General features: G+C 44.7%; 1 protein-coding gene across 1 annotated transcript in view; it reads left to right on the top strand.

Annotated features, from left to right (window-relative positions):
• HEPHL1 (hephaestin like 1) overlaps positions 1-13,996 on the top strand; it is a 92,610-nt gene that overhangs the window by 4,341 nt on the left and 74,273 nt on the right. Inside the window, 2 exon segments of the mRNA XM_024131757.1 lie at positions 11,456-11,665; positions 11,667-11,698. Of these exon segments, the coding sequence (XP_023987525.1) occupies positions 11,456-11,665; positions 11,667-11,698 (242 nt within the window).

Raw genomic sequence — 13,996 nt, 5'->3', positions numbered from 1 at the left:
GGAGGGTGGGAGGGAGGGAGATGCAGGAGGGAAGAGATATGGGAACATGTGTATATGTATAACTGATTCACTTTGTTATAAAGCAGAAACGAACACACGATTGTAAAGCAATTATACTCCAATAAAGATGTTAAAAAAAATCGCTATTTACTGATCACACACACACACACACACACACAAAGTAAGAACTAATCACTGTCAATTTAGTTGTTCTGGTTGCTTTATCTCTGAATAAGGGGAATGGGCAAAAATTAGGGGGAAAGAAAGGTGAGTGCCAAAGTTTCAGTGATGTAAAAATCTTGGAAACCAAACTTAGGCAGTGCCGAGAGCCTAATAAATCCTGATTCACAAGGATGAGACAAGAAATAAATTGAAATCATTTCAGCAAGATATGATAGCCATCAGATGGTGCCATTTAACTTTCCAACTTGGTACCTTTTCTTGATCATAGGGGTCAAAAACATAATTGAGACTATAAGCATGGATGTTTCCTAGAAAGTATAGGATTTAGGAGTTACATTTTATTTAGAAAATTTTTCTCCTGATGAATATATTCCTCTTCACCATTGGGCTTAATGGGGACACAGGGCTCCTTTGACTTGCTTAAGGTTGGTGTTAGCATTTGATTCACTCCTGCCAGTCCTGCTCATAAAGTGCTTAATTAAGGTGTGACTGTACTTCAGTGGTAAATCCTGGTCTTTAATGGAACCAGAGTGGATCACCTTATTTAAAGTTACAATTCTCACCAAGATCTCCTTAGGCCACCAACACACATGCAGGTTTTTTTTTCTTCCCAGTGAAATGCAGGGGTTTTTGTGGGTGCTAACTCATGGGCAGAACCATACTTGGACACGAGTGAAACTGATGACTGCTCAAACCCCAAGTTAGGGTCTGTTAAGGGAGTTAACCCAGCCATATCACTGTGGCAGCCCAGTTGATGGCAAAGGGTTTTGAACACCCCCTATGAGCAGGCCCTAGGATGGGGAAGGCCCTGTATGTTTACCTGAAAGAAGAGCCAACTGAAGGGAAGCAGGTGGAGGAAGAGAAAGGCTTTTATAAAGAGAAGGATCTCACTTCATTAGCGCTTGGTCTTAGACAGATGATGACTTTCAAATCTCAACTTCTATCTTATCAGCAGAAAAAATCGTGTGTTGGGCCTGATGCCTTGTGAATCTCTTGGGGTTACTATATCAGTTAGTGATTGCTTTTGGCTGCCAGTAAAGATAAGACTAGAGTGGCTTAAATAAATTAGAGTTTGATATACTCTTATGAAAGAAATGCAGAGGTGGCCAGTCTAAGGCTGGTGGGACAGCTGGCATGATAGGATTTCAGAGGCCTTCTATATTTCTGACCCACCATCCTTAGCAAGTGACTTTACTCCTCAAGGAAGCTTATGGTCACAAAATGGCTGCTAGGACTCAGCCCTCATGCCTGTTATCCAAGAAGGAAGAGAGAAAGGGGAAAGGTAGAGGGGCCATAATTCCTGCTGCATCAGCCCTTTAAAGGGCTCTCATGAGAACCCCACCCAACCAATTCTACTTACATCTCATTGGATACTCAAAGACACAGAGAGGGCTTGGAAATTTAGTCTTTTAGTTTTGTGCTTTTTTTGGCCTGAATAAAAGCAGAGTTTGATTCTATTACTAAGAAAGAAAGGGAGCAAGAATATAAGGCAGCTGGCAGTCCCTGCCACCTTCCCCTCCCTAATTCTCCCTTTTCCCCATCCTTCATGGACACCATCTTAATCCCCCTCTTCCCTTTCTCACCTCTGGATAGTGGGATGCCAAGGTCTGTGGGGTTTGAGAGAACTCAAAGACAATACAATAGCTGTCCTTGAGCCCTTACTATGTTCCAGGAATTGTCATTAAAGCTTTCCCTGCCATGTATAGGGGTGACAGATCTCCTGCCCTGTTCAGGGGGACCAGGAGGCCCAGGGAAGTTTTCCTTAGCCAGGTGTAGTCCAAGTGGTCTAACAAGATGTCAAGGCAGCCTTGCCTTCTGGCGAGTGTGGGGCTCTGGCATCAACTGAGAAGCTTAGAATTCTTGCTCCATTTACTAGGCAAGTAGTTGAGTCTTCTTTTTTTTTTTTGCCTCAATTTTCTCATTAGTGAGATGGGGATAATGACAGTCCTTGCATGCGGGGGATGGTATATTCATCCCCTGTGGCTGCTGCAACAGATTATCACAAATTAGGTGGCTTAAAAGAAGAGAAATTTATTCTCACCCAGTCCTGGAGGTCAGAAGTCTGAAATGAAGGTGTTGGCAGGGCCACACTCCCTCTGGAGGCTCTAAGGGAGAATCCACTCATTGCCTCTTTCAGCTTCTGGGGACTGCTGGCAATTCTTGGCTTGTGGTGGTATCACTCCAATCTCCGCCTCCATCTTCATATCACCTCTCCTCTGTGCATGTCTTATCTCCTCCTTATGAGAACACTTTTGCTGGCCTTTAGGACTCACCTGGATTATCCAGGATCTTCTCTTCATCTCAAAATCCTTAACTGAATTACATCGGCAAGGACTCTTTCTCCAAATAATGGGATTAAGATGTCAATTTATCTTTGGAAGCCATCATCAGCTCACCGCAGGGTGGGTATCAGGAGATATGTAAATGCTCAGATGTGGTGCCGGGCACTGGGTTAACGCTCAGGAAACGTTTGTCTTCATGGTAGCCCTCCTGTCTTGAGGGGTTCTCTGGAGAGCAGGATATCCATGGGAAAGAGACCTCAGATGGTCACATTTTCCTCTTTTCTAATTAGAGTTCTGCCAGAAATGATCATAACTCCCCTGACTCCCATTGATTGAGTGCTCACTCTCCCAGACACTGTGCATGGGGCTCCACATCTCATTTACCCCTCACAGTGGCTCTGCCATGGTCAGCGGTTTACAGCCGAGGAAACGGGTTCAGAGAAGTTAAGGCACTTCCTCAAGACCTCACAATGTCAAGGCAGGCACTGGAATTCAAGCTCATTCTCTTTCCCCTTTACTGTGTGTATTTGGCGCCTGGGGGGCTTCTGTGGAAATGAAGTGGCAGAAGGGGGAACTCAAGACTTAGGGGATGCCAGGGGGAAACCAGGGTGAGCAAGGTGTAGAGGAGTGTATCACTGGATGGGATAGCTTCCAAAACTATTAATCTGATTAAGAAGGGCATGGCTGTGCCCGAGCTGCAGTTCGAAACTGCCATCTTCACCCTTCCTTTTGCCACGTGGCACTTGTCCCAGTCTAGTCCTGTTTTCTCATTGGTGACCCTCAGCCCATCTCAAGCTCAGACAACACCATTTGTCCTTATTGTGACTACATGATCTCACATGTTTGCTCCGACCACACCCTCTGCTGATGTTACTTTGCAACTCATCTGCATCCTGCATCCCCCCAACACACACTCAGACATTTGGGCTCCATACGGTTAGTTGTCCCTTAATATAGAAAACTCGGTGTTGCTATTTATTCACCAATGCATATGTTTTGTCTTCCCAACGCAGATGGGAAATCTCTTGAATACAAGGGCTGAGAATTATGCATCTTGACTCCAGTTTCTAATTTAATGTCCCACATACAGTAGAGGTTCAACAACTGCTTGATGGTTGAATGGAAGGGAAAAAAAATCCCACTAAAAGATCCAGGTTGTGGGGGACGGAGGTGCTGGTGAGCTGCACAGCCCCAGTGACCTACAAACCCCTCGGAATCTAAACTGGCAGCCTTCTCTGCCAGTGTCTACAATAAAACCCCTTCTGGGGTTTTATCTTGTTCCTTCATCTGGTATATAGCTCTCTGCCTTTTCATCTTGCCTATCTTTCTTTTTTTTTTTTTTTTTTTGCGGTTGGCGGTCCTCTCACTGTTGTGGCCTCTCCTGTTGCGGAGCACAGGATCCGGACACACAGGCTCAGCAGCCATGGCTCACGGGCCCAGCCTCTCCACGGCATGTGGGATCTTCCCGGACCGGGGCACAAACCCGTGTCCCCTGCATCGGCAGGTGGATTCTCAACCACTGCGCCACCAGGGAAGCCCTTGCCTATCTTTCTATGAATGTGGTTTTTGTTCCACAGGCTGCAGGCTTGTAGTTCTTCTTGCTTCTCTCGCCTACCTTTTCCATTTTCAATAGTTCCTATGGATTTACACAGTTCCTATGGTTTCAGATAGTTACTATGGTTTTTATGCTAAGAACTACAGAAATGTGATTTCCAAACTTGCATGCATGTTGGAATTGTATTAGTCAGAATAAGTCAGGTTGTGCTACAGAAACAAACAAGCCCCAAATCTCAGGAGCTTGATATCACGGAGGTGTATTTCTCAACCACTCTGGTTCACAGAGGTCCAATGACTCCAGGACAGCTGTCCTCCCCAAACAAACTAGCAGCCAGGCTGCTTGGATCTTGAGACCTTACTATCTTCATTGGAGGCTTCCCCTACAGCAGTGGAAGTTAGGAGTCTCGCAATGGCAGTTAAATGCCCTGGTCCAGAAGTGACACATATTACTTCCACTCATAGCCTGTTTGCCAAAATCCCATAGCCCCACCTAACTGTGAAAGCTCTTTGATCTCCCCTTTTCCCGGGAGGAAAGAAAAATCATAATGGGCAAGCACTGGAATGCCCTGTTGTAGGAACTGTTTCGTGAGGAAAAATAAAGATATCACAGGTCTTGCCAGCAGAAAGTCCGATTCAATTGCCCTGAAATGGGGTGTGACACTTTTGGCAAATGTCCCAGATAATTCTGATATTGTTGGTACATGGGTGGAGATTTAGGAACAACTATGTTAGAAAACCTAATTCTCTCTTGGAGTGACCATTGGCTGTTTAGGTGATAAGAATGACACACGTCCATGAATGCACAAAACAAGTCCATATATAACTCAGTGCTAAAATATGCAGTATATGCAATGTGTTGTAGGAAGGCAGTGAACACTTCCCCTCCCTCCGATATGCTCGCCTGTTGTTAAGGTGGCTTTGCCAGACAACTCATGGTAAGGAACTCTTGCTCAGCATGCATTTCCATGCAGGTATATGTGTGTGCATGCATGGATACACATGCTGGGAACCTGAAGTAGAGAAGTGAGGAGGCTCAGATGTCTATCTCTCCCACAGAGCCTGTTGGAATGACAAGCTCCTATGAATAATCTCATTATAGCTTTTTACCCTTCAGGCTGAACCTAGAGAGGACACCAGAGATTCTGAATCTAATCCTTGCTCTGTCATTGACTTATTGGGTGACCAGTATAAAGCCACGCAACTCTGCCTACTCTGGGACTAATTAACCAGACTGAGGATGACTCAGTTCTTTTGGCTTTCCACTTGACCATCCCTAGGGTGTGACCTTCTTCCTCATTCCCTCAAGGTGTCTGCTAAAGCTCCAGTGGTCATGTCTTCATTTTGGGCATGGATAATGGGAAGAGCAAAAGACAGAAAGGGTCTCTACCAGCTGAGTCCAGAGAAGTACCAGGGAGTGATATATGCTTACATCTCATTGGCTAGAACTATGTCACATGACCATCCAAGCTGCAAGTGAGGCTGGGAAACACAAGAGCCTCTATCATAAAGCCCCATTGTCAGGCATCCAGACTTTTTATCCCATTCCCTTGCACACGGAAATGTAGGCTTCTGTCTTGTAGAGCAGAAGAAGTGAACTCCTGCTTCTTGGCAGACACATGTAGGCTCAGTGGATACACAGAGGCAGAAGACCTCGTGTGCACAGACCCAAGTGTCCCCAAGACCTTGGTCCTGATGCTTAGATAGTGGACTTGGATTTGTCAAACCAGAGGCTGAGCATGTGCTGTGCTGCCTGGTCAGGTTGCCAATCCCCCCTGTGGGGAAGGAGCTCTCACCCTCACAGCACACTTTGTGGTGGCAGCTGTGTTTTCAGAGGTAGAAGGCACACAAGAAGAGAAGTTTGACCCCTCAGTAGCCAAACAGCCTGGACCCTCTTGTCTAAATAAAATGTGAGCTTGTTTTTATTATGAAAGTAAGTACAATGGTACAGTGTAAAACATTCCCACAGTACGGTAGAGGGTGAGTAATAGTAAACTTCTCGTCCCTTCTTGCTCCTGTCTGTGGCCTCAGTCCCATGTCCCAGAACCTACACTTTATGGTTTCCCTGGCCGTATTTCCAAATGTTTTCTTTGCATGTATATGTACATTGTTAAACACACACACACAAATGGGATCATACTTTACATGCAGTTCTGCAATTTGCTCTTACCATTTAGCATCTTGGTGATCATGCCATCTTGCTACCTGTAGAAACACCTAATTCTTTTGTATGGCTAAGTGGTATGACTGTGCCATAATTTATTTTCCCAGTCACCAGCTGAAGAAATTTGTCTTTCCAGGCTTTTGCTACCAAGATCATTGTTGTAATTCTCTGACCCTTTTGCCAGGATTCCTGTGTTCTCGGTTCCATTATCTGGATTGGAAGCTGAGCCTGGCATCTGGGGGAGAGAGAGCTTTGCTGCCTCTGGGAGGACTGGCCTTGTGACTCCTAGAGCACTGGCCTTTCTCTGGTCAGGCCCATCCCTGGCTTCTCCTTGGGGGCCTGAACCACGGCTTCCTCCTTTGTCCCAGGAACCTCCCCCCATAATGACTCCACACAAAGGGCAGTGTGGGGTTGGCACATGACCGTGCCTGGGCAGGCTAGTAATCTGGTGTTCTGGGCAGATAAATAATTTGGGACTCCTTCAACTGATATCTGCAAAAACATTTGCTCAACACTTATTTGGAGGAAAGGGTGCGTGCAGAGGAGAGGAGCACGTTGATCTCTGGCTCCATCATCCTGAAAAGTCTGCAGGGTGGGCAAAACTACCATTCATACTAGAGACTGCTGGGAGCTTTGTTGCAGGAACTGCTTGGGAGCTTGTATCTGAGTCACTGGTATACGATCATTTGATAATGTCTTCAAGGAGATGAACATGAAGCCCTGAAAATACCTGTTATTTTGCTTTTTGATCTGTCGTGCTTAATGAAGCTAACAGAAATCCATTGCTGATACAGAGACTATCAGACCTGGTATGGCTCCATCAACAAAGGAATTCTAGGGCATTCCCTGGCAGTCCAGTGGTTAGGACTCAGCACTTCCACTGCCATGGCCCAGGTTCAATCCCTGTTCAGGGAACTAAGATCCCGCAAGCCGAAGAGCGTGCGGCCAAAAAAAAAAAAAAAAAGGAATTCTCTTCTGAGATAGGACCCCAGAAAGAGGAAAGAGAAGGGGAGGAAAGTTGGAAAAACATGATGTTGAAGTAAAGAGAGACAGTGAAACTTCCCAAGTTGACCAGAGAAAGAACCAGATCAGACAGGGCAAGCAGATGCCATATCCGGGCCACCGGGAAAGGGAGGCTCAGCTAAGTTGAGGTCAGGTCAGCTCAGGTCAGACACCAAGGAAGAAAATCCCCCAAATCAACTATGAAGGTAAACAGAGCCTTGGTCAGCTGTGTAGGCTTGGTATTCAGAGGTGGAAGCTCAGGAAGGCGTTTGATCAAGTGAGCAGAAGCAGGTGGGCAAAATCAGATAGGGGGGTATGATGAAGAGAAGTCAGCTATGGGGCTCTACCAAAATTGTCTTCCCAAAACAAAGCTATGGTCAAATTTCCTGCTCAAGAATCTTCAGGGGCTATTAATTGTAGATATAATATATACTAATGCCTTAATCCAGCATTCACAGTTCACTACAACTTCACTCCCATTGAGTACTGGCCTCTAATTCCTCTCCCGCCCCCCTACCCCCATGCTCAAGCCATCCCTTCCACTTGGAGAGCCCATCGTCTCTCCATCTCTCCTAAATTCTCAGGGCATTTTGTTCTCCTCTTAAAATTCTTATTCATCTCTCTTGTGCAGCCAATACTGTCTTTGTCCCTTGGGTCTTGTTCCTATTTTTATCTAAGAAACACCTAGCCCTGCACCTCACATGCTTTAGGTCTTCAATCTGTACTTGTTGAAAGTCAGCAGAACAGTTTTCAAGCTCATCACAGGACTGAAATAGGGGAGATGCATGTGAGAACTCTGGGAGAGTTCTCAAAGGTGTGACGTGCACTGATGGGATAGACAGACCCTATTGCAGGGGCAGGGAGGGTCTTCCTTTTGATCTCTATCCACAGTAGTCATGTAAGTTGTCAAGTGCTTGTCCTATCATGGGGAGACAGTCATACATGGGTATAAAGTTTATATATTCTGGTCCAGGAAATATGTCTACCTCAGGAGGACCACTGTTCCTGGGTCTGTCTCTGGACAGAATGGGAATGTGGCTTGGGTCCAGCTACAGACTGAACCCCAACTATCTAAGGGTTTATAGTTCTGCATACTGATGTCTGAGGCTGGGATCTGGGACAGGACAAGGATACCTGAATCATGGCATCTGCCCAGGGTTCTGACTCAGATGAGGGAGAGGAATCAAAGGGGGAAAGTGTGCCCTATACTGGGAGGGGTGAGGCAGGGGAAGAATTGGTACAGGGCACTCTGGAGGAAGCTGGGAGTCTGGAGTTGCCTCACAACTGTTTGGGTTGCAATGTCATAGAGCAGATCTTCTAAGGTCTTTTACATCCAACTGGTCTAGCCCTCATAGAATCACTCTGACACTCTTTGTGGACCTGGAATGAACAGAACTGCAAGAAATGCTCATTCTGACCCATGGTGGATTGCCTGATTACTCTATTAAAAACACTGGATCACACCCTTTAGGAAAGGCTGGAATAAGTTTCTATTGGGAAGAATTTGAAAGAGAAAAAAAAAAAACCAAATGGACAAAGATTGGAGGTAACACAGAAGAGAAGAAAGAGAAGTGCTGAATGACACCTGGTAGGTGCCTAATATTTTTTTTTAATGAATGATTGAATTATTGTAAGTGAATAAAAGAGAATAGAAGGTACAATAAATGAGAAAGAGAAAAATGAAGAGGAATATCATGATGGAAGCAAGTAGGAGTTGATTAGAGGGAAGAAGTAAATAGCAAAATTTAAGAGATTAGAGGAACATACAAGTTTCTGGCAGATGCTCTCCTTGGATTAGCCATATGGTTGCCAGAAGCTCCAGACTCACATCCCCAGTTCCAAGTGCACAAAAAAGAGATCCTTCACAAGTCCCTAGTTTCCCTCCGATTGAAGCAATCAGCCACTCTATAGCTGTCCCTGAACTAATCACTGTGGTCCAGGGTGGCTTGGTTGGGGGAAGAATTACACCAATTGTCCAGGCCTGGATCACAAGCCCTCCCTCCGCCAATGTGTGAGGGAGCTTAGTGTGCTAATAGGTTAGGGTGAGTCACTTGCTCCATTGCTGGAGGTGGGTGTGGTGCCCCACCCAAAGCATATATAGAATGAGAATGGGAAATGTGTCCTCTTAGACCAAAGAATGTAGTGTGGGTGCAGAGTTGGCAAAATATCTGCTCTTTCCATCTTCTTTGCTCTTTGAAACCACATTTAGGCATTAGTTCATCTAGGAAACCTCATCTGATCTGTCTTACACTCAAGATTACATGCCTGTGTTCTCATAATGTTACTGCACCGAACGTGGATCCACGTACCCAATGCGCAGCAAAGCCAATCTACTAATACCGATTGTGGTGATGGAAAGTACAGCACTTATTGCAAGGCACTCAACGTGGGGCCAAGCAAAGAGAACAGGCAGCTCATGCTCAAAAGACCCAAATTCCCCAGTGGTTTTCAGGGAAGGGTTTTTAAAGGTGAGGTCGAGGGATGTGTGATCAACTTGTGTACATCCTTCTGATTGGTTGGTGGTGAGGTAATGGTGGTGTTTTGGGAGTCGACATCATCACCCTCCTGGTTCCAGCTGGTCTGGGGTTGACGGAAGTGCTGGTGGTCAGCATGTAGTTAAGTTCTTCCTCCTGGTGGGGGTTTTAGTATCTGCAAAACAACTGAAGGGTATTTTCTATAGCACCCGGGGAAGAACTAAAAGTCCTTGACTTTGTTTTATGGCTAAACTATTCTTTTGTCTTGCTTGACTGTTTTCCTTTGTTTCTGCATTTTCTCACTTCTCTGATTAAATTTGCTCTTTGGAACTTCGGGAAGGTCCAGGAGGCTAAAGCTTTTCTACGAACAAGAGGTAGGGGACACCAGGGATCTGTCACTGGTAAGTCCCCATAGGGTCCTGCTTGGTTTCAATAACTCTTCCTTCTAGAATGAGAGCTCCTTCAAGTCTTTGCATTTTTTCTCTGTATCCCCAGGACTGAGTACAGGGCTTGAGATACTTACAGTTTGTTGAATGACTGAGAAGTAATGCATGCACGTGTGCAGGATTTTGTGCCAGAGTGGGACTTGTCTGTTGCCTCAGCTTCATTGGAATGGCTGCACCCAGGAGCTATTGCTCAAGCAGAAGCCAGTACTTCTGGGATTGGAGCACTAATCATATAGATTGAGAGTGGGGAAGGGGGTTCCATCTCCCAGGAGAAGATGGTATGACCACCTGCAAAATAGTGTCACCAGTGTTGCTATTGTCTCAGGCTCCCAAACCCTGGGACTGAGTCTCCCTCTCACCCCAGGAGGGCCTCTGGTCATATTAAGTCCTAGAATCCTGTTTTTTTCACATCCATCCTTTCTTTTCCTATTGCATCACACCCTCCTAATCTCCTGACAACCTCCCTGCCCCCCATCTTTGCTATCCCCTTTGCCTTACTCCTCTAAAACTTTCACACCACTGCCATAAGGATCATTCCTAAATACTGATTATCATGTCACTCACTTTATGAAAAACCTCAGTGAGTCCTCATTTCTTCCAAGATCAATGCTAAATTCTAAATTATTCAACCTATGATAACCATATGATAAAGTTCATTATCAGTCTTTCCCCAGATTTTACACGCATCCATACTTCTCGCTACTCACCTTCCAGAACTCTGCCCCAGCCTATAACTTGCTCTCCCCCAACATCACCCATACTTCTTCCTCCTTGTTGCCCATGCTCTGTCCCTGCCTCAGTGTCCTCAACTTTTTCATTTTGTTATCCAATCCTACTTCTCCTTAATTTCTGCATTTTATATGAGGTTTTTCTGACCTCTTTGACTCACAGCAATCTTTTCCTTCTGTGAACAAATATATCCCTAGAAAAACTGAGCCAATATCCATTGCATCAACCACTCAATTGGCACTTACTTAATCATATACTGCTCTGAGTAGTTACTTAATTTTTTCATTATTAGATCACAGACTCCTACTGAGAATGCGGTAAGTGCATAATAAGTGTTTGTTGAATGAAAAGGGGCAAATGGACAGTGTGACTTTAGAATATTTTGGTTTTGTTTTAGTTTGGTTGTGAATACTATTTGTTTCTGGCTTGTCACTTAACTCTTAGGCTCCATTTCCTCATTAATAAATTGAGGATAATCTTACCAACTTTATAGAGGCTGAAGGGTTTTGGTGAACACCAAATGAGAATTCATGCTTACAAGTACTTTATGGACTATTAAGGTAAGCTATTAGGATTTCTCTTTTAATTTCAATTATAAAATATTTTCCTTCTTACTTTTAGACTTGCAACCTTATTTCTCGAAAGAGGACCCAACAGGATAGGCGGTATTTACAAAAAGCCTGTTTACAGACACTACACAGATGAGACCTATTCCACAGAGATCCCCAAACCTCCCTGGCTTGGATTCTTGGGCCCTATCTTGAGAGCTGAAGTGGGTGATGTGATTGTCATCCATTTAAAGAACTTTGCTTCCCGACCCTACTCCTTGCATCCACGGTGTTTTCTACAACAAAGATTCGGAAGGTAAATATCAATCCTATATTATTGGTGTCTTCTCTCTCCTTCTTAAGTAAGGCAACTGTCAGTTACAGTGAACGGGATTCTAAGAGCGCATTCTAAGATTACACATGTTCTTTTGACTTCTCCCTGCCTCCCCCTCACCCCATCTCCACCTCTCCCCACCTTTTCTTTCTCTTTTTCCTTTTTCTTACCCTATTTCCTTCCTCTCTTCTTTCTCACTTTTGTTTATGTTGCTACAGAGCTGGGTGTTGGCGTCCCTTGACACATGCTCCACCACAGCCCCAGAAGCACACTAACCTTCCTGTCAATCAGTCTTGACTGGGTCTCATGTCGGATAAGGAGCAGAGTGCACAACGGATTCCTGTGTCCTATCACCAGTAACAACCTCAGCTATGGGGAGGGTGTCTCAGTGCACGTGGACCTCAACTTCCCTGCTTAAGGCTACTGTCTTTGGTGCTTCCTTTCTGAAGCATCCCTGTCTTCTTTTTTTGTTTGTTTTTAAAATTTTATTTATTTGTTTGTTTGTTTATTTATTTAGGCTGTGCTGGGTCTTCGTTGCTGCCCGCGGGCTTTCTCTAGTTGCGGCAAGCGGGGGCTACTCTTCATTGCAGTGCGTGGGCTTCTCATTGCGGTGGCTTCTCTTGTTGCGGAGCTTGGGCTCTAGGCACATGGGCTCAGTAGTTGTGGCTCGAGGGCTCTAGACTGCAGGCTCAGTAGTTGTGGCACACAGGCTTAGTTGCTCCGCGGCATGTTGGATCTTCCCGGACCAGGGCTCGAACCTGTGTCCCCTGCATCGGCAGGCAGATTCTTAACCACTGTGCCACCAGGGAAGTCCCCCATCCCTGTCTTCTTGTTTGTACTTAAATAGCTTCAATAGCACAGTTTCCTGAGTACTCCCTAAAATTAATTTTTTTTTAAAGCAACATTGTTAGGCTTTTGAGATGGAAGTATTTCTTAGTCTTCAGAAGTATTTTTCACATCTTTCATTTTATTCTTGCTCGTGACCAGGTGGAATGTGTCAAATGATGTTAAACCTGCTACACTACTGGCTCTGAGGAACATGCCAGGAACAGCACCATTAACTCTGATGCAGCTTACTTTACCACCAAGGACGAGCTTCTGGCTATTAAATATTGTCCTAAGGCAACGAAACTTGCCTGGCAGTTGCCATAGACAGGTCTGTCTAAGCAGCCAGAGGAGACACCTCTGATGATGGACACAAGATTAGGCGTGCCCTTTGTTCTTGGTGCTTTTCCTCCATCTGAAGTGCAGCAAAGCTCTCAGTCCCAGATTTGGTTAGTTCTGAGTAGGTGAAGGTGAGCACGTAAAATTCATTACCTTCATGATACTTCCACTGAGTGCCCATCAGGTGCCAGAGACTGACTGTGGGTCCTGGGAATAGAAGATAAATGATTCATAGGCTATAGTTGAAAATCAATAACTATAAGTATAAGGGTTTATTTCAGGGCTCTCAATTCTGTTCCCCTGATCTATGTGCTTACCCTTGCACAAACACCACACTGTCTTGATTACTACGAATTTATAGTAAGTTTTGAAATTGGGTAGCATAAATCCTCCAACTTTGCTCTTCTCAAGACTTTTTAGGTACTCTAAGTCCTTTGCATTTCCATATAAATATCAGATGAACTCGTTAATTTTTTTAACATCTTTATTGGAGTATAATTGTTTTACAATGGTGTGTTAGATTCTACTTTACAACAAAGTGAATCAGATATACATATACATATGTTCCCATATATCTTCCCTCTTGCATCTCCCTCCCTCCCCCCCTCCGTTTCCCACCCCTAGCTATCTATTTTACATTTGGTAGTGTATATATGTCCATGCCACTCTCTCACTTCGTCACAGCTTACCCTTCCCCCTCCCCATATCCTCAAGTCCATGTTCTAGTAGGTCTGTGTTTTATTCCCGTCCTACCCCTAGGCTCTTCATGACTTTTTTTCTTAGATTCCATATATATGTGTTAGCATACGGTATTTGCTTTTATCCTTCTGACTTACTTCACTCTGTATGACAGACTCCAGGTCCATCCACCTCACTACGAAAAACTCAGTTTCATTTCTTTTGATGTCTGAGCAACATTCCACGTATATATGTGCCACATCTTCTTTATCCATTCATCTCTTGATGGACTCTTAGGTTGCTTCCATGTCCTGGCTATTGTAAATAGAGCTGCAATGAATATTTTGGTACATGACTCTTTTTGAATTATGGTATTCTCAGGGTATATGCCCAGTAGTGGGATTGCTGGGTCGTATGGTTGTTCTATTTGTAGTTTTT

This window comes from Physeter macrocephalus, chromosome 16 (assembly GCF_002837175.3).
Source record: "Physeter macrocephalus isolate SW-GA chromosome 16, ASM283717v5, whole genome shotgun sequence".
NCBI classification, from domain to species: Eukaryota; Metazoa; Chordata; class Mammalia; order Artiodactyla; family Physeteridae; genus Physeter; species Physeter macrocephalus.
This window is presented reverse-complemented; position numbering and strand designations above follow the sequence as displayed.